At 40.5% G+C, this 25,935-nt stretch overlaps 1 protein-coding gene across 4 annotated transcripts in view; it reads right to left on the bottom strand.

The window, feature by feature from the left end:
• The window catches only part of rt (Protein O-mannosyltransferase rt), a 533,108-nt gene that overhangs the window by 17,540 nt on the left and 489,633 nt on the right, over window positions 1-25,935 (bottom strand). For all 4 annotated transcript variants that reach the window (XM_071664765.1, XM_071664762.1, XM_071664763.1 and 1 more), the window contains 4 exons: window positions 24,675-24,828; window positions 9,988-10,205; window positions 9,727-9,885; window positions 2,712-2,807 (listed from right to left, as the gene is read on the bottom strand). In XM_071664765.1, coding sequence (XP_071520866.1) covers window positions 2,712-2,807; window positions 9,727-9,885; window positions 9,988-10,205; window positions 24,675-24,828 — 627 coding nt within the window. The remainder of the gene's footprint in view (window positions 1-2,711; window positions 2,808-9,726; window positions 9,886-9,987; window positions 10,206-24,674; window positions 24,829-25,935) is intronic.

The following is a 25,935-nucleotide window of genomic DNA, read 5'->3' as shown; positions in this document are numbered from 1 at the left end:
AAAGTATAAAAAAAAAAAAAATATATATATATATATATATATATATATATATATATATATATATATATATATATATATATATTTATCCCTGGGGATAGGGGAGAAAGAATACTTCCCACGTATTCCATGCGTGTCGTAGAAGACGACTAAAAGGGAAGGGAGCGGGGGGCTGGAAATCCTCCCCTCTCGTTTTTTTTAATTTTCCAAAAGAAGGGACAGAGAAGGGGGCCATTTGAGGATATTCCCTCAAAGGTCCAGTCCTTAGTTCTTAACGCAACCTCGCTAATGCGGGAAATGGCGAATGGTGTGAAAGAAAGAAAAGATATATATATATATACTAATTAATGGGATGGCCTTGATTAGGGCCTCAGCTGCCCATGCCATCTCAGCTATCATAAAAAAAAGTCATAAATCTATTGACATAAGAGGCCATCATTTAATCATAGAGCCCATTTCTTTTCGTACATGCCAGCCATTTCCTGTATAACAAAGTAGTGTCAATAACATAGAAAGACCTCATTTGCTCACTGGTCATACATAATGCACAGAATCCAGGTCCCCCCTCCCCTGCACAATCAAATCCCATATATTTTTCTGTTCTTTCCCCTGTTGACTTAATATGCCACAGTTCAGCCCACTGACAACACATCACCATCATATGCACACCTTAAACCCTACTGCATGTTTAGGCCCTATTCCCTCAGAGCATCTTTCCCTCCAAAGACTCCTCCTTGTTTCTTCCACTTCTGATATATCCATCTATTTATATATCTGATGCCTGTTCCAACAGGAATTTACTCAAAGGGGTGGCCATGGCAACAGTCTATAACTAAAGAACTCCAGTGCTGCTTCTTAGCCTTTAGTACCTTACCCTTAACAGGCCACTGACAGTGGGTAACTCTAGTATAGTGTTTGGAGAGGCCCCTACTTAATGTTCCTAATGACTACTTCTATCTAATGCTTCTACCTACTGTTTCCACCTAATGATCCTGCCTAAATGTCCCCATCTATTACTATCTACAGCTCCTACCATTTTGCCAATAGGCAGGGCTAGCACACACTGCTCACCGCAAGAAAATCTAGAGTTACAAAGAATAAGCTGTGTGAGTTAAGTGTTGTCAAGTGTTATAAATGACAAGGAGAGAATGTACGCCAGAAGTCCATTTGCTAGTGAGGCAGAAAGTAAAGACAACTACCTGGGTCAGAGGAGTGCAACTTGACAACAACTAAAGTGCTGGCTCACTATGCAGATGTCACTAACCCTTCCGATACCTAGGTGGGTAGTAATGGTAGTATACCTACCTGGGTGTTGGCTGCCAACCAATCATTTAGCCTCGCCTCACTCAACCTCTTCACATGTCCAAACCATTTCAGGACACCCTCTTCAACACTCTCATACATACTCTTACCCTGCCATTTCTTATTCCATTAACCCTCCTCGTACCACACATTATTCTTCAATATTTTATTTCCAACACATTCATGCTGTTATTCACACTTTTGTCGGAGGCCCTTGCATCCAAACTGCACCAATGGGACCACTATACAATCAAACATACCCATCTTTGACCCCAATTGTCAATGCATCCAGCACTTTAACTCCCTCATCCACCCTATAGCTTTACTTCATCTCCCATATTTCCATCCACTATCGTATCCAAACCCATTTATCTGAAACACCACTTCCACCAGGTTCTCACCATTCAAACTCCAACTCCAAGCAACCTGTCTATCTCAACTGCTTAAGTTAATAACTTTATTCCTATTCACATCGACTCAACTTTCTCATTTCACACGTTCTCCTAAACTCAGAATCCAGCTTTTTAATATTTCTCACTTGAATATGCCACCAGAGCAGTATCATCAGGAAACAACAGACTCACCTAGTTCCCCATCCTGAACAAACTGTACATCTAACCCTCTAAATGAGCCTTTAAATTTATCTCACTTACCACCCAATATTTTTCATGAATAAACTTTTCATCCTTGTCCAGTTTGGAATTTCACAACTCTTTGGTCGTATGAATGGGTCAAAGAATTTTAAGGTTTAAAAGAATTAACTGAAAAATTGGTACAATCACAAGAATTATACATGCCTTCAAGCTACAAAAAGGTAGTGAAACATGAATAATACACAGCTCCTTTGTGAAGACCAGCTAATTATGGAATGACTCCCTTAATACCTCTTCCTTCCTTCAAACAGCTAAGTTGCAGAATTCCCTTCCTGTTTTTGTATTTCTCTCTTTCTATAACCTCTCTGCCTATATGAATCATGTTTACAAAAACTTACAAAAATCTGATTAATTTCTACATTATTTTCCTCTTACTTTCTTCCATTTGAAATCACATTTGACTAGGATGTTTTTGCTCATGTCATTTCTGTCTAAAATTAAGATGAAGATGGAGAGATTATAGTAGAGAAGACTCCGGCAAGTAATTAATGTATTTGAACCAAGAGTATGTAACCAATGATGCTGTGCCTCCATACTGCTACACATCATCCAGCTAGCTACACCACACTAAAGGCTATCTCAAAGTTTGCCCCAGCAATACAACCCAGTCATGACATGCATCTAACAGCTACTTCACACTTGCCCATGGAAAACTGTTGGTAATTAAAACTTAATGCAGTGGTTGGTAAATTGGCATATATTAGTCTAAATGTGTGTACTCTGGCAAAACCATGGTAGACAAGGGACCTTTGTACTTACTTTAAACAAATAAGCTGGCATATAGTGGTGGAGAAACAGTGTTCTGTCCACAAGGAAGTAGGGAAAGTAGTGTACTGCATACCCAATTCCAAGAACCTGCAAATATAGCTCATATTATAACTTGTGAATTTGGACTGCAGAGGGAAGAAAACAGAACACTGACTTTTTATAAGATAATCACATGCAGGCATAAATAATATGCTACAAACTAACTCATGATCCATATAGTGAAAAGACACTGTATTTGAGCTAAAACTCCAATTACCAATATCCAATTTTGATCCATGAAGGATAGCTTTAGTGGGATATAATATACAGAGAGAAAGACTGTAGTCTTAGATAACTTCAGCATCTCAAAATCATCACATAATAACCCTGCAGATGGTGGTAATACATCATCACAAGATATTAACTTTTCCTCCCTCTGTTTAATTGTTCATTTGATTTATCATATTAGTACTTTATAGGTCTCTTCCATCACCAGAAAGGTGCAGGAAAAAATTCTATCATTACGCCATGGCTGTTGACCAGCAACTTATTTGTGTACTTGGTTACCTCTAGAAAAATGCATGGATTGTTGGATGACCTAAAGAGGAACACTTACAACATGTATCAGATTCTGAGTAAAGTGAAGAGAAAGATGGGGAATGTGAAGAAATGAGGAACTTCAGAAAGACAGTGGAATTATATATTGAGCAGGGAGGACAGTAAGGAGGGCCACTCCCAAACTTTTGGCTTGGCAAAGAACCTGACAAAAGAATGGCCCAACCCACTCACATGCACATGTATATACATAAATGTCCACACATGCACATATACATACCTATGCATTTCAACATATACATATATATACATACAGACATATACATATATACACATGTACATAATTCATACTGTCTGCCTTTATTCATTCCCATTGCCACCCCACCACCCATGAAATAACAACCCCCTCCCCCCTCATGTGCACAAGGTAGCGCTGGGAAAAGTCAACAAAGGCCACATTCGTTCACACTCAGTCTCTAGCTGTCATGTAAATAATCTATAATTTCATAATCTGAACAAATGCCATCAGCATTTGTGGATTAAAAAGGAAGTATGTCCTTTATGGAGAGACTAGTTTCTATACTCTTAACAGACTAAACTAGTGGTATATCCTTATTAGAACATTGTCCATTTGAAGCAATCAGACAATGAGCAGGTAAAACTGATGTCTTTATAGTATCAGCTCTCTTCAAATGTCATTCTTTCATGGACTTGCTAGTCATAGTCCTTGAGAACAGTCATAAAATCCTTAACTGGCCTAACAGGAGACCTAACACATCTTCCAAATGCTAGCCATATGAAAGGTTAGCTGAATAGAGCATGGTCCACCTGAATCCTACACTGAGGTGGGGCAGTGGTGGATGCATGTGTTCTCCAAGGTTCTTTTATTGTAGCAAAAAGTTATTATGTAAGTTAGAATCAAAGACATCTATCTGCACATGTGTATCTATCTACTTATCAATCAATCAAGGGGGTGGCTATGAAAAGTCTCCATAACTGGTTAACTCCAGTGCTACTTCTTAGCTGTTAGTGTGCCACCCTTAACATGCCACTGGCAGAGGGGGACTTTTCGGTAGCATTTTCAGAGGCTTCTATCTGAAGTTCTTACAGACTTTTTCTACCTAATGTGTCTACTAACTATTCCTGCCTAATGTTCCATCCTACTACTACTACCTAATGCTCCTACCTACTACTTCTACCAAATGCTCCTGTCTAATGTTCCTACTGATAACTCCTATCTATTGGTCCTACCATTTGGCAAAATGGTAGGAGTGTTTATCACTTATCACCTACTTATGAAGAATGAGCTGTCTTAGTCAAGTGTTATGTGTGACAAGGAGATTGTATCTTTGTGGACAGAATGCCAGCAGTCAATGTGTGGGGGAGGCAGATACAAAAGATCAGTACCTGGATAAGAGGAGTACAACTTAACAACCACTAAAGTGCTGGCTCATTATGCAGCCATCACTAACCCTCCCAATGCCCAGGCTGGTAATACCAGTTATATATATCTCCCTGGTTGGTGGCTGCCTACCAACTACTACCTACCATATATATTCATTATTATATCATACTTAATTGCTGTTTCCTGCATCAGTGAGGGAGCACCAGGAAACACTGAAGAATGGCCCATCCACTCATATACACAAATATATACATAAATGCCCATATGTGCAAAAATACATACATATACATACCAACATATACACATAAATTTACACAGACATATACATCTATACACATTCATGGTTGCCTTCATCCATTCCTGTCACTACACCACCCTACAGGAAACAACATCGCCATCCCCCGCAGCAGCGAGGTAGTGCCAAGAAAACAGACAATAAAGGCCACATTCGTTCACACTGTCTCTAGCTGTCATGTGTAATGCACCAAAACCACAGCTCCCTTTCCACATTCAGGCCCCACAGACCTTTCCACGGTTTATCCCAGACGTTCCACATGCCCTGGTTCAGTCCACTGATAGCACGTTGACCCTGGTATACCACATCATTCCAATTTACTTGATTTCTTGCAAACTTCTCACCCTGCCGTATGTTCAGGCCCCAATCGCTCAAAATCTTTTTCCCTCTGTCCTTCCACCTCTAATTTGGTCTCCCACTTCTGCTTGTTCCCTCCACATCTGACGTTTATATCCTCTTTGTCAATCTTTCCTCACTCATTCTCTCCCAATGTCCAAACCATTTCAACACACCCTTTTCTGCTCTCTCAACCACACTCTTTATTTCCACACATTTCTCTTACCCTTTCAAAGAGTTAGGTAGTATGTTTGAGGAAAGAAACCTGGATGTTCTGGCTCTGAGTGAAACAAAGCTCAAGGGTAAAGGAGAAGAGTGTTTAGGAAAAATCTTGGGAGTAAAGGCAAAGGTTGGAGAGAGGACAAGAGCTAAGGAGGTAGTAGCACTATTGAGGAAGGGGTTGTGATAGAGTGTAAGAAAGTAAATTCTAGACTGATGCAGGTAAAACTGAAGATGGATGATGGGTGATTATTGGTGCTTATGCATCTGGTCATGAGAAGAAAGATTACGAGGCAAGTGTTTTCGGAGCAACTGAGCGAGTGTGTCAGCAGCTTTGGTGCACAAGACCGGGTATTAGTGATGGGCAATTTAAATGCGAAGGTGAATAATGTGGTAGTTGAGGGTATAATTAGTATGCATGGGATATTCAGTGGTCTGAATGGAAATGGTGAAGAGCTTATGGATTTGTGTGCTGAAAAAAGACTGGTGATTGGGAATACCTGGTTTACAAAGAGATATATACATAAGTATATGTAAGTGAGTAGAAGAGATGGTCAAAGGGCATTACTGGATTATAAGTTAATTGATAGGCATGTAAAAGAGTGTCTTTTGGATGTTAATGTGCTGAGAGGGGCAACTGGAGGGATGTCTAACCACTATCTTGTGGAGGCAAAGGTGAAGATTTGTAGAGGTTTTCAAAAACGAAGAGAGAATGTTGGGAAGAATAGAGTTGCGAGAGTAAGTGAGCTCGGAAAGGAGACTCGTGTGAGGAAGTAACAGGAAAGGACGAGTGTAGAATGGCAAAAGGTGAGAGCAAATGACATTAGGGGAGTGGAAGAGGAATGAGATGTATTTAAGGAAGCAGTGATGGCATGAGCAAAAGATGCATGTGGCATGAAAAAGGTGGGCAGATTAGAAAAGGTACTGAGTTATGGGATGAAGAAGGAAAGCTATTAATGAAAGAGAAAAAAAGAGTTAAGGTGCAAAGGTTGAAAAAGAGGGCAAATGAAAGTTGAGGTGAGAGTGTATCATTAAATTTTGGGGAGGATAAAAAGATGTTTTGGAAGGAGATGAATAATGTGCATAAGACAAGAGAACAAATGGGAACAATGGTGAAGGGGGCAAATGTGGAAGTAATAACAGGTAGTGATGAGTTGAGGAGATGGAGTGAGTATTTTGAAGGTTGGTTGAATGTGTTTGATGATAGAGGGGCTGATGTAAGATGTTTTGGTCTAGGTGGTGTATGATACGAGAGGATCAGGGAGAATGGTTTGGTTAAGAGAGAAGAGGTAGTGAAAGCTTTGCAGAAGATGAAATCCAGCAAGGCAGCAGGTTTGGATGGTACTGCAGCAGAATTTATTAAGAAAGGGGTCACTGTTGTTGACGAGTTGGTAGGGACATTCAATGTTTCTATGGATCAAGGTGAAGTGCCTGAGATTGGTGGAATGCATGGATAGTGCCACTGTACAAAGGCAAAGGGGATAAAGGCGAGGGTTCAAACTACTGAGGCATAAGTTTGTAGAGTATTCTTGGAAATTGTACTGGAGGGTATTGATTGAGGATGAAGGTATGTACAGAGTGCCAGATTGGGGAGGAGCAGTGTGGTTTCAGGAGCGGTAGAGGATGTGTGGATCAGGTGTTTGCTTTGAAGAATGTCTGTGAGAAATACTTAGAAAAACACATGGATTTGAATGCAGCATTTATGGATCTGGAGATGGCATATGATAGGGTTGATAGAGATGCTTCTGGAAGGTCTTGAGAGTATATGGTGTGCGAGGTAAGCTGCTAGAAGCAGTGGAAAATTTGTATCAAAGATGTAAGGCATGTGTACGAGCAGAAAGACAGGAGAGCCACTGGTTCCCAGTAAAAGTCAGTCTGCAGCAGAGGCGTGTGATGTCTCCACGGATGTTTAATATGTTTATGGATGGGGTGCTTAGGGAGGCAAGTGCTAGAGTTTGGAGAGAGGGGCAAAAGTGCAGTCTGTTGGAGATGAGAGGGACTGGCAAGTCACTTGTTCACTGATGATACAGCACATTATTATCATATTGAGGGTATTGATTGAGAGGGTGAAGGCATGTACAGAGCATCAGACTGGGGAAGAGCAGTGTGGTTTCAGAAGTGGTAGAGGATGTGTGGATCAGGTGTTTGCTTTGAAGAGTGTATGTGAGAATTACTTAGAAAAGCAAATGGATTTGTATGTAGCATCTATGGATCTGGAGAAGGCATATGATAAGAGTTGATAGAGATGCTCTGCGGAACGTATTAAGAATATATGGTGTGGGAGGCAAGTTGTTAGAAGCAGTGAAAAGTTTTTATCGAGGATGTAAGGCATGTGTACGTGTAGGAAGAGAGGAAAGTGACTGGTTCTCAGTGAATGTAGGTTTGCGGCAGGGGTGTGCGATGTCTCCATGGTTGTTTAATTTGTTTATGGATGGGGTTGTTAGGGAGGTGAATGCAAGGGTTTTGGAAAGAGGGGCAAGTATGCAATCTGTTGTGGATGAGAGAGCTTGGGAAGTGAGTCAGTTGTTGTTCGCTGATGATACAACGCTGGTGGCTGATTCATGTGAGAAACTGCAGAAGCTGGTGACTGAGTTTGGTAAAGTGTGTGAAAGAAGAAAGTTTAGAGTAAATGTGAATAAGAGCAAGGTTATTAGGTACAGTAAGGTTGAGGGTCAAGTCAACCGGGAGGTAAGTCTGAATGGAGAAAAACTGGAGGAAGTGAAGTGTTTTAGATATCTGGGAGTGGATTTGGCAGCGGATAGAACCATGGAAGCGGAAATAAATCATAGGGTGGGGGAGGGGGCGAAAATTCTGGGAGCCTTGAAGAATGTGTGGAAGTTGAGAACATTATCTCGGAAAGCAAAAATGGGTATGTCTGAAGGAATAGTGGTTCCAACAATGTTGTATGGTTGTGAGGCGTGGGCTATGGATAGAGTTATGCGCAGGAGGGTGGATGTGCTGGAAATGAGATATATGAGGACAATATGTGGTGTGAGGTGGTTTGATCGAGTAAGTAATAATAGGGTAAGAGAGATGTGTGGTAATAAAAAGAGTGTGGTTGAGAGAGCAGAAGAGGGTATTTTGAAATGGTTTGGTCGCATGGAGAGAATGAGAGGAAAGATTGACCAAGAGGATATATATGTCAGAGGTGGAGGGAACGAGGAGAAGTGGGAGACCAAATTGGAGGTGGAAAGATGGAATGAAAAAGATTTTGAGTGATCGGGGCCTGAACATGCAGGAGGGTGAAAGGCATGCAAGGAATAGAGTGAATTGGAACGATGTGGTATACCGGGGTTGACGCGCTGTCAATGGATTGAACCAGGGCAGGGAGCTGTGGTTTCAGTGCATTATTATATGACAGCTAGAGACTGGGTGTGAACGAATGGGGCCTTTGTTGTCTTTTCCTAGTGCTACCTCGCATACGTGAGGGGGGAGGGGGTTGTTATTTCATGTGTGGCGAGGTGGCGATGGGAATGAATAAAGGCAGACAGTATGAATTATGTACATGTGTATATATGTACATGTCTGTGTGTGTATATATATGTATACGTTGAGATGTATAGGTATGTATATTTGTGTGTGTGGACATGTATGTATATACATGTGTATATGGGTGGATTGGGCCATTTTTCGTCTGTTTCCTTGTGCTACCTCGCTAACGTGGGAGATAGCGACAAAGCATATAAAAAAAAAAAGCATATATAATAATTACCCCAGGATCAATTTCTATGAAAGAGTCCTGGTATTGCCCATGACGTTTCTAAAGGCTCTTGCAGTTCAAGGCTGCACTACTTCAAGTAACAGGGAGATGTGAACTCTTCTGGAGTGAGAAGACCTTTGATGAAACAGTAGTCCTAATGATACAACCTTACCAAAGGTAACTTTTCACTCTGTGTAATCTTGCAAGCAGAGTCTAGTAACACCTTAATTCTTTACCACTGCACAATGCATCATATAATCTTAACACTAAGGTGTATGGTCTACCATTTTTTACGGTTTAACAGAGTTTAATTATTCATGTTTTAAGATATTTTCGAATGAACTGACACAAATCACTTCTAGAAGTAGGTGATAAAGAAACTTCAAATCTATAATGCTGGCTCTGTGTGAGAAGCATGACTAATGCGACACTCATAAGATAAATATCACTCATCCCCATTTATCATAATCAGTAACTCTTTTGACTTTGGTGAAAATGAGCGTGTAATTCTACTTACCTCTCCAAAAGTGCAGTATTTATTCCAGGCATCTTCTGGAAGATCATAGCAAGCCCTCTGACGCCTCAAAAGATAAAAGAGAAAGAGGCCAATGTATACTATCAGGCCTAAGGTACCAGACAACCACGTAACAACATTTCCGATGAAGTGAATTTGAGCCTGAAATAAATGGAAATTGAAAGAAAATGGCCATTCTGATACACTAAGAAATACTAAACACTACTATAGAGGCAAACAGAGAAAATCTGTTTGTATACTTACATTGCTGTTTGCAGATATCCAATACGCCACCCCACGCTTGAGAGAAAGCCAGTCCAGGGGCTCAGAAGCATACATGTGACCAGCAACATTTTCTTGGTTGTTAAATAGCATCTTGTACTGAAGTTCAAACAGTTTATTCCAAAAGGTTAAATTCTTGCGTTCCATAGGAATCATTTCTGACTGGAGTATATCTTTCTCACGCTCTTTCTTGTCATCAGCTGCAAAGGATACAGAGAATAGCAATGAATTGAGTGATATCTGTAAATGCACTTTTTTATATTGTGTATAAAATATACAAGAAATTTCTGGTAAACTAGTCATGGCACACTAAAGCATATACCCTACTCAATTTTGACATCTGCATTCTGTTGTCACACAATTCCACAACAAAAACATTCAAAAGGGGCTGTCTACCTATTCTTTTACATCGACAAAAAAAAAGTTATAATTAATTCTGACTTTAAAAGTATTTACTTAATGCAGCAACAAGCTTTTAAATTCTTGACTTAAAGCAAGTTTACATCAAAAAAAGCAGATCTGTTTCTTAAAAAGGAGGTATCAGCCTCTTTTATGTGAAATAACTATAAACACAAAAACCAATTGTGAATACGAAAGGCAAATGAGGAAAGCCTTATGCACTGTCAGCTAAGTGTGCAAAATTAATATCTATTAAGTACTTCCAGTGCATAAGACCCTGCTCACTTAAACATTAACATATTATGATGGTTGGCACTCCTGACCAACTCATTCACGGGCTGCCTAGGATCAATCCAACTGTTTATCCACCCCTAAGATTGGTCAATAAAATGGGTAGCTGGCCCAGGCTAGGTTATATATGTATATATATATTATATTTATTTATATATTGTTTATTTATTTTGCTTTGTCGCTGTCTCCCGCGTTAGCGAGGTAGCGCAAGGAAACAGACGAAAGACATGGCCCAACCCACCCACATACACATGTATATACATACACGTCCACACACGCAAATATACATACCTATACATCTCAATGTACACATATATATACACACACAGACATATACATATATACACATGTACATAATTCATAGTCTGCCTTTATTTATTCCCATCGCCACCTCGCCACACATGGAACAACAACCCCCTTCCCCCTCATGTGTGCGAGGTAGCACTAGGAAAAGACAACAAAGGCCCCATTGTTCACACTCAGTCTCTAGCTGTCATGTAATAATGCACCGAAACCACAGCTCCCTTTCCACATCCAGGCCCCACAGAACTTTCCATGGTTTACCCCAGACGCTTCACATGCCCTGGTTCAATCCATTGACAGCACGTTGACCCCGGTATACCACATCGTTGCAATTCACTCTATTCCTTGCACGCCTTTCACCCTCCTGCATGTTCAGGCCCCGATCACTCAAAATCTTTTTCACTCCATCTTTCCACCTCCAATTTGGTCTCCCACTTCTCCTCATTCCCTCCACCTCTGACACATATATCCTCTTGGTCAATCTTTCCTCACTCATTCTCTCCATGTGACCAAACAATTTCAAAACATCCTCTTCCGCTCTCTCAACCATACTCTTTTTATTTCCACACATCTCTCCTACCCTTACATTACTTACTCGATCAAACCACCTCGCACCACATATTGTCCTCAAACATCTCATTTCCAGCACATCCACCCTCCTGCGCACAACTCTATCCACAGCCCACGCCTCGCAACCATACAACATTGTTGGAACCACTATTCCTTCAAACATACCCAGTTTTGCTTTCCGAGATAATGTTCTCGACTTCCAAACATTCTTCAAGGCTCCCAGAATTTTCGCCCCCTCCCCCACCCTGTGATTCACTTCTGCTTCCATAGTTCCATCCGCTGCCAAATCCACTCCCAGATATCTAAAACACTTTACTTCCTCCAGTTTTCCTCCATTCAAACTTACCTCCTGATTGACTTGACCCTCAACCCCACTGTACCCAAGAACCCTGCTCTTATTCACATTTACTCTTAACTTTCTTCTTTCACACACTTTCCCAAACTCAGTCACCAGCTTCTGCAGTTTCTCACATGAATCAGCCACCAGCGCTGTATCATCAGCGAACAACAACTGACTCACTTCCCAAGCTCTCTCATCCCCAACAGACTGCATACTTGCCCCTCTTTCCAAAACTCTTGCATTCACCTCCCTAACTACCCCATCCATAAACAAATTAAACAACCATGGAGACATCACACACCCCTGCTGCAAACCTACATTCACTGAGAACCAATCACTTTCCTCTCTTCCTACATGTACACATGCCTTACATCCTCGATAAAAACTTTTCACTGCTTCTAACAACTTGCCTCCCACACCATACATTCTTAATACCTTCCACAGAGCATCTCTATCAACTCTATCATATGCCTTCTCCAGATCCATAAATGCTACATACAAATCCATTTGCTCTTCTAAGTATTTCTCACATACATTCTTCAAAGCAAACACCTGATCCACATATCCTCTACCACTTCTGAAACCACACTGCTCTTCCCCAATCAGATGCTCTGTACATGCCTTCACCCTCTCAATCAATACCCTCCCATATAATTTCCCAGGAATATTCAACAAACTTATACCTCAGTAATTTGAGCACTCACTCTTATCCCCTTTGCCTTTGTACAATGGCACTATGCAAGCATTCCGCCAATCCTCAGGTACCTCACCATGAATCATACATACATTAAATAACCTTACCAACGAATCAGCAATACAGTCACCCCCTTTTTTAATAAATTCCACTGCAATACAATCCAAACCTGCTGCCTTGCCGGCTTTCATCTTCCGCAAAGCTTTTACTACCTCTTCTCTGTTTACCAAATCATTTTCCCTAACCCTCTCACTTTGCACACCACCTCGACCAAAACACCCTATATCTACCACTCTATCACCAAACACATTCAAGAAACCTTCAAAATACTCACTCCATCTCCTTCTGACATTACCACTACTTGTTATCACCTCCACATTAGCCCCCTTCACTGAAGTTCCCATTTGCTCCCTTGTCTTATGCACTTTATTTACCTCCTTCCAAAACATCTTTTTATTCTCCCTAAAATTTAATGATACTCTCTCACCCCAATATATATATATATATATATATATATATATATATATATATATATATATATATATATATATAATATATATATATATATATATATATATATATTATATATTTTTTTTTTTTATTATATTGTCGCTGTCTCCCGCGTTTGCGAGGTAGCGCAAGGAAACAGACGAAAGAAATGGCCCAACCCCCCCCCACCCCATACACATGCATATGCATACGTCCACACACGCAAATATACATACCTACACAGCTTTCCATGGTTTACCCCAGACGCTTCACATGCCTTGATTCAATCCACTGACAGCACGTCAACCCCGGTATACCACATCGCTCCAATTCACTCTATTCCTTGCCCTCTTTTTCACCCTCCTGCATGTTCAGGCCCCGATCACACAAAATCTTTTTCACTCCATCTTTCCACCTCCAATTTGTTCTCCCTCTTCTCCTCGTTCCCTCCACCTCCGACACATATATCCTCTTGGTCAATCTTTCCTCACTGATCCTCTCCATGTGCCCAAACCACTTCAAAATACCCTCTTCTGCTCTCTCAACCACGCTCTTTTTATTTCCACACATCTCTCTTACCCTTACGTTACTCACTCGATCAAACCACCTCACACCACACATTGTCCTCAAACATCTCATTTCCAGCACATCCATCCTCCTGCGCACAACTCTATCCATAGCCCACGCCTCGCAACCATACAACATTGTTGGAACCACTATTCCTTCAAACATACCCATTTTTGCTTTCCGAGATAATGTTCTCGACTTCCACACATTCTTCAAGGCCCCCAGAATTTTCGCCCCCTCCCCCACCCTATGATCCACTTCCGCTTCCATGGTTCCATCCGCTGCCAGATCCACTCCCAGATATCTAAAACACTTCACTTCCTCCAGTTTTTCTCCATTCAAACTCACCTCCCAATTGACTTGACCCTCAACCCTACTGTACCTAATAACCTTGCTTTTATTCACATTCACATATATATCTTTCTTCTTTTCTTTCATACTATTCGCCATTTCCCGCATTAGCGAGGTTGCATTAAGAACAGAGGACTGGACCTTTGAGGGAATATCCTCACCTGGCCCCCTTCTCTGTCCCTTCTTTTGGAAAATCAAAAAAAACGAGAGGGGAGGATTTCCAGCCCCCCACTCCCTTCCCTTTTAGTCGCCTTCTACGACACGCAGGGAATACGTGGGAAGTATTCTTTCTCCTCTATCCCCAGGGATATATGTATATATATATATATATATATATATATATATATATATATATATATATATATATATACACGTGTGTGGAAATAAAAAGAGCGTGATTGAGAGAGCAGAAGAGGGTGTTTTGAAATGGTTTGGGCACATGGAGAGAATGAGTGAGGAAAGATTGACCAAGAGGATATATGTGTCGGAGGTGGAGGGAACGAGGAGAAGAGGGAGACCAAATTGGAGGTGGAAAGATGGAGTGAAAAAGATTTTGAGTGATCGGGGCCTGAACATGCAGGAGGGTGAAAGGCGGGCAAGGAAAAGAGTGAATTGGATCGATGTGGTATACTGGGGTTGACGTGCTGTCAGTGGATTGAATCAGGGCATGTGACGCGTCTGGGGTAAACCATGGAAAGCTGTGTGGGGCCTGGATGTGGAAAGGGAGCTGTGGTTTCGGGCATTATTGCATGACAGCTAGAGACTGAGTGTGAACGAAGGAGGCCTTTGTTGTCTTTTCCTAGCGCTACCCCGCACACATGAGGGGGGAGGGGGATGGTATTCCATGTGTGGCGAGGTGGCGATGGGAATGAATAAAGGCAGACAGTGTGAATTGTGTGCATGTGTATATATGTATGTGTCTGTGTGTGTATATATGTGTACATTGAGATGTATAGGTATGCATATTTGCGTGTGTGGACGTGTGTGTATATACATGTGTATGGGGGTGGGTTGGGCCATTTTCTTTCGTCTGTTTCCTTGCGCTACCTTGCAAACGCGGGAGACAGCGACAAAGCAAAATAAATAAATAAATTAAAATATATGTGGAAGGTATTAAGAATATATGGTGTGGGAGGCAAGTTGTTAGAAGCAGTGAAAAGTTTTTATCGAGGATGTAAGGCATGTGTACGTGTAGGAAGAGAGGAAAGTGATTGGTTCTCAGTGAATGTAGGTTTGCGGCAGGGGTGTGTGATGTCTCCATGGTTGTTTAATTTGTTTATGGATGGTTTGTTAGGGAGGTGAATGCAAGAGTTTTGGAAAGGGGCAAGTACGAAGTCTGTTGGGGATGAGAGAGCTTGGGAAGTGAGTCAGTTGTTGTTCGCTAATGATACAGCGCTGGTGGCTGATTCATGTGAGAAACTGCAGAAGCTGGTGACTGAGTTTGGTAAAGTGTGTGAAAGAAGAAAGTTAAGAGTAAATGTGAATAAGAGCAAGGTTGTTAGGTACAGTAGGGTTGAGGGTCAAGTCAATTGGGAGGTAAGTTTGAATGGAGAAAAACTGGAGGAAGTAAAGTGTTTCAGATATCTGGGAGTGGATCTGGCAGCGGATGGAACCATGGAAGCGGAAGTGGATCATAGGGTGGGGGAGGGGGCGAAAATTCTGGGAGCCTTGAAGAATGTGTGGAAGTCGAGAACATTATCTCGGAAAGCAAAAATGGGTATGTTTGAAGGAATAGTGGTTCCAACAATGTTGTATGGTTGTGAGGCGTGGACTATGGATAGAGTTGTGCGCAGGAGGATGGATGTGCTGGAAATGAGATCTTTGAGGACAATGTGTGGTGTGAGGTGGTTTGATCGAGTAAGTAACGTAAGGGTAAGAGAGATGTGTGGAAATAAAAAGAGCGTGGTTGAGAGAGCAGAAGAGGGTGTTTTGAAATGGTTTGGTCACATGGAGAGAATGAGTCAGGAAAGATTGACCAAGAGGATATATGTGTCGGAGGTGGAGGGAATGAGGAGAAGAGGGAGACCAAATTGGAGGTGGAAAGATGGAGTGAAAAAGATTTTGTGTGATCGGGGCCTGAACATGCAGGAGGGTGAAAGGAGGGCAAGTAATAGAGGGAATTGGAGCGATGTGGTATACCGGGGTTGACGTGCTGTCAGTGGATTGAATCAAGGCATGTGAAGCGTCTGGGGTAAACCATGGAAAGCTGTGTAGGTATGTATATTTGCGTGTGTGGACGTATGTATATACATGTGTATGGGGGTGGGTTGGGCCATTTCTTTCGTCTGTTTCCTTGCGCTACCTCGCAAATGCGGGAGACAGCGGCAAAAAAAAAAAAAAAAAAAAAAAAAAAAAAAATATATATATATATATATATATATATATATATATATATATATATATATATATATATATATATATATATATATTTTTTTTTTTATACTTTGTCGCTGTCTCCCGCGTTTGTGAGGTAGCGCAAGGAAACAGACGAAAGAAATGGCCCCCCCCCCCATGGTGCCATCCGCTGACAGATCCATTCCCAGATATCTAAAACACTTCACTTCCTCCAGTTTTTCTCCATTCAAACTCACCTCCCAATTGACTTGACCCTCACCCCTACTGTACCTAATAACCTTGCTCTTATTCACATATATATATATATATATATATATATATATATATATATATATATATATATATATATATCTTTTCTTTCAAACTATTCGCCATTTCCCGCATTAGCGAGGTAGCGTTAAGAACAGAGGACTGGGCCTTTGAGGGAATACCCTCACCTGGCCCAATTCTCTGTTCCTTCTTTTGGAAAATTAAAAAAAAAAAAAAAAAAAAAAAAATATATATATATATATATATATATATATATATATATATATATATATATATATATATTTATTTATTTATTTTTTATTTTACTTTGTCGCTGTCTCCTGTGTTAGTGAGGTAGCACAAGGAAACAGACGAAAGAATGGCCTAACCCACCCATATACACATGTATATTCATACACGTCCACACACGCAATTATACATACCTATACATCTCAATGTATACATATATATATACACACACAGACATATACATATATACACATGTACATAATTCATACTGTCCGCCTTTATTCATTCCCACTGCCACCTGGCCACACATGAAATAACAACCCCCTCCCCCCGCATGTGTGTGAGGTAGCACTAGGAAAAGACAACAAAGGCCACATTCGTTCACACTCAGTCTCTACCTGTCATGTAATAATGCACTGAAACCACAGGTCCCTTTCCACATCCAGGCCCCACAGAACTTTCCATGGTTTACCCCAGATGCTTCACATGCCCTGTTTCAATCCACTGACAGCACATCGACCCCGGTATACCACATCGTTCCAATTCACTCTATTCCTTGCATGCCTTTCACCCTCCTGCATGTTCAGGCCCCGATCACTCAAAATCTTTTTCACTCCATCTTTCCACCTCCAATTTGGTCTCCCACTTCTCATTCCCTCCACCTCTGACACATATATCCTCTTTGTCAATCTTTCCTCACTCATTCTCTCCATGTGACCAAACCATTTCAAAAGACCCTCTTCTGCTCTCTCAACCACACTCTTTTTATTACCACACATACTCTTACCCTATTATTATGTACTCGATCAAACCACCTCACACCACATACTGTCCTCAAACATCTCATTTCTATCACATCCACCCTCCTCTGCACAACACTATCTATAGCCCCTGCCTCGCAACCATATAACATTGTTGGAACCACTATTCCTTCAAACATACCCATTTTTGCTTTCCGAGATAATGTTCTCAACTTCCACACATTCTTCAATGCTCCCAGAACTTTCGCCCCCTCCCCCACCCTATGATTTACTTCCAATTCCATGGTTCCATCCGCTGCCAAATCCATTCTCAGATATCTAAAACACTTCACTTCCTCCAGTTTTTCTACATTTAAACTTATCGCCCATTTGACTTGTCCCTCAACCCTACTGTACCTGATACCTTGCTCTTATTCACATTTACTCTTAACTTTCTTCTTTCACATACTTTCCCAAACTCAGTCACCAACTTCTGCAGTTTCTCACATGAATCAGCCACCAGCGCTGTATCATCAGCGTACAACAACTGACTCACTTCCCAAGCTCTCTCATCCACAACAGACTGCATACTTTCCCCTCTTTCCAAAACTCTTGCATTCACCTCCCTAACGACTCAATACATAAACAAATTAAACAACCATGGAGACATCATACACCCCTGCCACAAACCAACATTCACTGAGAACCAATGACTTTCCTCTCTTCCTACATGTACATATGCCTTACATCCTCAATAAAAACTTTTCAATGCTTCTAAAAACTTGCCTCCCACACCATACATTCTTAATACCTTCCACAGAGCATCTCTATCAACACTATCATATGCCTTCTCTACATCCATAAATGCTACATACAAATCCATTTGCTTTTCTAAGTATTTCTCACATACATTCTTCAAAGCAAACACCTGATCCACATATACTCTACTACTTCTGGAACACACTGCTCTTCCCCAATCTGATGCTCTGTACATGCCTTCACCCTCTCAATCAATACCCTCCCATATAATTTCCCAGGAATACTCAACAAATCTACACCTCTGTAATTTGAGCACTCTCTTTTATCCCCTTTGCCTTTGTACAATGGCACTATGCAAGCATTCCGCCAATCCTTAGGCACCTCACCATGAATCATACATACATTAAATAACCTTACCAACCAGTCAACAATACAGTCACCCCCTTTTTTAATAAATTCCACTGCAATACCATCCAAACCCACTGCCTTGCCGGCTTTCATCTTCTGCAAAGCTTTTACTACCTCTTCTCTGTTTATCAAATCATTCTCCCTAACCCTCTCACTTTGCACACCACCTCAACCAAAACACCCTATATCTGCCACTCAATCATCAAACACATTCAAGAAACCTTCAAAATACTCACTCCATCTCCTTCTCACATCACCACTACTTGTTATCACCTCCCCATTAGCCCCCTTCACTGAAGTTCCCATTTGCTCCCTTGTCTTACGCACTTTATTTACCTACTTCCAAAACATCTTTTTTTTCTTCCTAAAATTTAATGATACTCTTTCACCCCAACTCTCATTTGCCCTCTTTTTCACCTCCTGCACCTTTCCCTCGCCCTTCTGCCTCTTTCTTTTATACATCAACCAGTCATTTGCATTATTTCCCTGCAAAGATCGTCCAAATGCCTCTCTCTTCTCTTTCACTAATAATCTTACTTCTTCATCCCACCACTCACTACCCTTTCTAATCTGCCCACCTCCCACGCTTCTCATACCACAAGCATCTTTTGCGCAAGCCATCACTGCTTCCCTTAATACATCCCATTCCTCCCCCACTCCCCTTACCTCCTTTGTTCTCACCTTTTTCCATTCTGTACCCAGTCTCTCCTGGTACTTCCTCATACACATCTCCTTTCCAAGCTCACTTACTCTCACCACTCTCTTCACCTCAACATTCTTCTTTTCTGAAAACCTCTACAAATCTTCACCTTTGCCTCCACAAGATAATGATCAGACATCCCTCCATTTGCACCTCTCAGCACATTAACATCCAAAAGTCTCTCTTTCGCACGCCTATCAATTAACACGTAATCCAATAATGCTCTTTGGCCATCTCTCCTACTTACATACATATACTTATGTATATCTCTCTTTTTAAACCAGGTATTTTCAATCACCTGTCCTTTTTCAGCACATAAATCTATAAGCTCTTCACCATTTCCGTTTACAACACTGAACACCCCATGTACACCAATTATTCCCTCAACTGTCACATTACTCACCTTTGCACTGAAATCCCCCATCACTATAACCCAGTCTTGTGCATCAAAATTACTAACACAGTCACTCAGCTGCTCCCAAACTATTTGCCTCTCATGATCTTTCTTCTCATGCTCAGGTGCATATGTACCAATAATCACCCATCTCTCTCCATCCACTTTCAGTTTTACCAATATCAATCTAGAGTTTACTTTCTTACACTCTATCACATACTCACACCACTCCTGTTTCATATATATATATATATATATATGGTTAATGGGATGGCCTTGACTAGGGCCTCGGCTGCCCGTTCTGTCTCAGGCTAACAAAGAAAAACTAATCTATCAGTTTCTGTTTGGACCCGGTCAACCAGTGTTATTGAAAACTGAATTAAATCAGGAATGGAAATGGATAATGCCTGGGACCAAGTGCAGAAAAAATATCAGATGGTGAACAGATTAATTCAATTATCCACAGTAAATGGGAGCAACAATGAGAAGAATGGATGAGGAAGCAGTAACAAAACAAAGAGAAGAAAAAGAGATGGAGCAAGTATTCTAACGGAAAATTGAACAAGTTAAATGATTGAGTGGTGTATGTAGTATGTTTGGAACAAGGTGGCATGTGGAATGCGAGCCATGGGGAAAGGTATCAAGAAATGAAAGCCTTTTATAAAATGATGTGTGGCAAAGTGACAGGATGGGATGGAATTGCCGAAGTTTCTTAAAAAAGGGGTAGCAGTGTTGTTAATTTTTTTACTCAACTACTTGACATTTATGCCTCCCAAGGCAAGATACCTTAGAACTGACAAAATTCATATATAATGTCCTTGTACAAAACAAGCAAAGGAGACAAAAATGAATGCTCATATTACATAGGTGTAAATTTGTTCAGTATAACTGCTATGGTATACAGCTAAGTAGTGGATGGGAGGTTGGAGGCATGAACAGAATACCTGAATGGGTAGGAACAATTAGGTTTCTGGAATAATAATGGGTGAATGAAGTGTGTGCTTGCTTCTAAGAATTTGTAAGAGAAACATAACACTGAAAATAGCATATGATAGAGGCAAGAGAAAAGCCTAGTGGATGTACTCATTACATATATGGTAAACAAAAAGTGGCTACATGCAGTGAAAAGTTTTTACTGGGGAAGAGTAAGGCATGTGTGCAAATGGGAAGGGTGAAGAGTGAATGGTACCTGGTGAAAGGGAGAGTGTAACGTCACTGTGTTTTTTTAATGTTTAATGACAGAGTGGTGAAAATGGGCAAGTGCAGGGCTTTTAGAGCATGGGGCAGGTCAACAATATGCTATGGGTAGGTTTGGGGGAAAATGGGAGGTGAACCAGCTCCTACTTCCAGATGAAACAACAATGTATGCAGACTCCATGAACTGGAGATTGAACTTGAGAGTTTGCATGAAAGAAGGTTTATGAGTAAATGCAACCAAAAGTAAGGCAATGACAGGCTGAAACAGGTTTAGACTGGATTGTTCAAGAGTAAATTAGAATGGGGAAGGCCTAGAGGGTGTGAAGTACTTTAGTAACCCGAGACTGAACATGGCAGAGGTTGGAACCAAGCAGGCTGAAGCAAGGCATAGGGTGGAAAAGTTAGCTAAGGTCTTAGGTGCACTAAAAAGCATGTACCCAGCAAGAAGGGTCATAAACACATGTTTATGTTTAACGCTGCAGCAGTCCTAACAGTGTTTTATGAATATGTCCTAGGCTATGAACATACAAGAAATGAAGAGGATGGACATGTTGGAAAGGAAATGTCCAAGGACATGATGTGGGGTGGGTTGATCATCATAACAGGCATGTGGTAGTAAGCATCATCTGACTGAGATAGCTGACTAGGGTGTTTTGAAACGGTTTGGAGACATGAAAAGGATGAATGAAAGAGAGAGACTTAGAGGATTTACATATCAAAAGTTGAGAGAGCTGGAGAAGGAGGAGATCAAGAATGAGACAGAAGGATGGAATGAAGGAGGCAATGGGGTATCAGAGCCTGATTATTCACGAGACAATAAATTAGATCTATGAGGTATAGTATATGGGGGTAGGGTACCCACTGTCATATGACATGCTTTAGGTAAACCATGTAGCAGTCTGTGAGACTAAGCTGAGGATGAAAGGCCCTTGTTTTCATGCTTGCTTATACATGACAGACATGGAGATGATGGGTGTTAAGTGTTGTTCGTCTGTTTGTGATGCTAACCCCATTAAGGCAGAAGAGGCAATTAGTGGAAAAAATGTAAAATGAAAAAGATGCAGCACGTGTTCTTTATATATCCAAACTTGCTTATAATTTTCCTAAACAAGGAATAAAAACACTATCATTAGCTGCCACACACTCCAAAACCTTCAATACTATAAAAAGGAAACCTAGACCTCTCATATCATACTTGTTCACATAACTTATCATGTCAACATGATGTAACAGGAAATTCATAAACTTGCCTTCTACATTGTCTTCTACACATAAATTTTTTCTTTCATACACAGTTGTCATTTCCCATATTAGTGAGATAGCGCCTCGAACAAATGAAGAAATGGCCTCAATTGTTCATATCAACTTTCTAGCCATCATGTATAATACACCAAAATAAGAGTCTACCATCTGCAATAGGCCCCACAGTCCTTTCACTGTTTTCCTCAGACCACTTCATATGTCCGGTTCAGCCTTTTGATAGCACACTGCTCTAAAATGTTGACCTCTAAAAACGATGTCAAGATTTTAGTATATATTGGTATAAAAGAGACGGGGAAGAAACTAAATTTTCAAATCATAAAGGTATAGGTTAATGAAGTGTATCTGGAAAGATGTATGGGATAGTGGTGACTGAGGAGGTGTCATACACATAACATCATTTATGGAAAGAACTATGTGACTTTAGAAGTGGTATAGAATAACTGGATCAGGTGTCTTTGAAGAATTTGTGCATGAAATACTTCAAAAAAACACAAGAATGGCTATGTGGTATTTATAGGTCTGGAGAAGGCAAAGGGTTTATGACAGGGATGCTTTGTTGAGGGCGTTATGATTATATGGAGGTGTGAGAAAGGCTACTAGAAGCTGGGAGGAATTTTAACAAGAGAGTAAGGCATGTGTGCAAGTAACAATACAGGAGGGCAAGTGATTCTAGTTGAAGGAAGGACTGCAGTACCAGTTTTTTGATGTCATTTATGGCTATTTGATCTGCATATGAAAGAGGCAGTTCAGGGAAATGAAAGCAAGGATTTAGGAGAAAGGGAGAGGTCTGTAGTCTGTTAGAGATGGGGATGCCTGGGAGGCAAACAGGTTTTTGTGTAATGATGACAGCACTATCAGAGGATTCGAATGAGAAACTGCCAAAGCTGGTTTTTGAGTTTAGAAGAATGTTTGAAAGGGAAAAGTTGCATGAATACAAGCAAGGTTCAGGTTTAGCAATGGAGAGACAGGTTAGTTTGAGTGCAAGTTTGAATGGAGAGAACTTTGAGGAAGTGGAGTGTTGTAGATACATGGGAAAGAACAAGGCAGGAAATGGACCCATGGGTCTGTACGTGAACCATAAGGTGGGTGAGAGAGTGAAGGTTCTAGGCACATTGAGGAAAGCATAAAGAGATAGGTCACTCACACTGAGGAATGTGTGGAAGGTGATGTCACTGTCTGTGAGGCCAAAGATGGGTATGTTTAATGAAAAAGTAGTCCTGACTGCTCTATGGATGTGAGGTATGGACCATAAACAGCAAAGTACAGATGATGGTGAATGCATTGGTAATGAAATGTCTGAGGACAATATGGAGTGAGATAAGAGTTAATCACATAGAAATGATGGTAAGAGAGATGTGTGGGAGTAAGAGGAGTATGTACGAAAGAGCTGAAATGGTTCAGACATATGGAAATGATGACCAAAAGGGTATACATTTCAGAACCGAGATAAAAAAAAAAAAAAAAGCAGAGGTGGACAACTGAGTAAAAGATGATTTAAGCATCTGGGGCCTGAACATGCAAGGGAGTGTGAGGTGTGCAAGAAATACAACTAACTGGAGTCATGGTGTAAAAAGAGTGATGTGCTGGCAATGAGATGAAGCAGGGTATGTGAAGCAGTCAAGGAAACAACAGAAAGGTCTGCGTAGCCTGGTTGTGGAGTGGGGGCTCTGGTTTTGATGAATTATACATGACAGTTAGAGTGGATGTGAAACAATGGAGACCTTCCTCATCTGTTCCTGTCATTACCTCACTAAAACAGGAAACAACGAACAAGTATGAAATAAAAAAAAATGTGAATAAGGAAAAAGTTAAGTGCACTGATGACCCACATCATCTTTTTTTTTATCTTCCCCTGAACTGCAACGATAAGCCAGTACTTCACAAAGCTGAAAACATCAAGTTTTAGTTGAAAAAAAAAATGCTGTTCAAGGCTCAGGGAAAGTATACACATAATATATGTATAATTTAAATCTGTTTACATCATTTTGCATGGGAAAATGTGAAGTATTTTCAATTTCACCTGTGCTTAATTACTCTTTTTCAAAGACTATGAGGAATACTTTGATGCAGACCTTGATGTCTCCAAAACTTTTGCTTTTGACACAGATTGATCTCCAAAATCCCCTTTTTCTATATCCCACCTGCATATTGTTTTTTTATATACAGCCTTCTTCCTGAAAAATCCATTTCTGCCTGATTTATCAATCTGCTTTTCTTACCCTAATTATCTTAAAACAGTCATTTACTCTGTAAATGACGGAAATGAAAATAAATCTTAGATTCTGCTCCTGAAAACCAGTGTTAGTTTGATTTACATTTCCCTTAAGCAACAATAATCAGTCTAAACATACTTCGAGTGTAACGGTGCTCCTCAACATTCCAGATGGTGTCCTCTTGATCAAGCACCTTGTCAGTGACGATTTCATGCTGACGGAAACCCCAGTCTGGGAGTTGACGGCCAGAAAACTTCAGAGCTTGACTTGAATTCACATGAATCAAACGAATCTGGAGAAAAGAGTATTGTCACCCACATATTCCTGAATTACAACTTTCACACACAGTACTATAAAACAGATTTCATGTAGCAGAACAAATGTACATTTTTATCCAACACTGTTTGCCAAAATAATATTCTTACATGTAAAATTTTCCAAGCCTGATGTTTAAGGTCAAAAAGTCTCTGAAGCACTTGCCAACACATTACAGAAATTACCTTACCTGTAACCCAAATGAACCATTTGCCTTCTGCTCCCAGTAAAGCAAATGTGACAATTAAAACAAGATACAATACGTAGGGAAATAGCTCAAGCAGTACAGGATCCAGAAAAACAGCTTTGAGTGGATGGACTAATCCTTGTACTAACAGAAAATGCTTAAAGGATCTAACAATGGAATTCTTCTCCAGGCATAACATCTAACCCTTGAAAAACAAAACCTATTCATTCAGAACCATCAATAATTCTAAAGATGATTTTTCACCTACCAAGCTGTCATTGGCCTTAAATACACAAAACAGTCACAAGGGTGCTGTATACTTTCCTCAACATCATTACAGAAATATTTAAAACAACTATCATGGAAAATCAAGCCTAAGGATTCTACTCATGTTATAAATGAATTCACCCATAATCCAGTGCTGGTGCACCAAGTTATCAGTGTATAGCTGCAACATGAAAAAATTCCATATTTCCAATGAATGGAATATTTTCCCTTAAAAATTTCATGATATCTTAAAACATTTTTAAACTGATTATGCATTTTGTAATGTTATCATAGCAAAATAATTTCAAATTTGCATTCCATCCATTGTCATAATATTTTTTTTTTTTTTTCCCTACTATTCACTATTTCCCGCATTAGCGAGGTAGCGTTAAGAACAGAGGACTGGGCCTTTGAGGGAATATCCTCACATGGCCCCCTTCTCTGTTCCTTCTTTTGGAAAATTTAAAAAAAAAATGAGAGGGGAGGATTTCCAGCCCCCCGCTCCCTTCCCTTTTAGTCGCCTTCTACAACACGCAGGGAATACGTGGGAAGCATTCTTTCTCCCCTATCCCCACTCATTGGCTGTCAGCTTGTATACAAGAACATGTGTCTGGCAAATCTTGGTATCAA

Source organism: Panulirus ornatus, chromosome 9 (assembly GCF_036320965.1).
Source record: "Panulirus ornatus isolate Po-2019 chromosome 9, ASM3632096v1, whole genome shotgun sequence".
Taxonomy (NCBI): domain Eukaryota; kingdom Metazoa; phylum Arthropoda; class Malacostraca; order Decapoda; family Palinuridae; genus Panulirus; species Panulirus ornatus.
The sequence above is the reverse complement of the archived record's forward strand: the minus strand, read 5'-3'. Positions and strand labels throughout refer to the sequence as shown.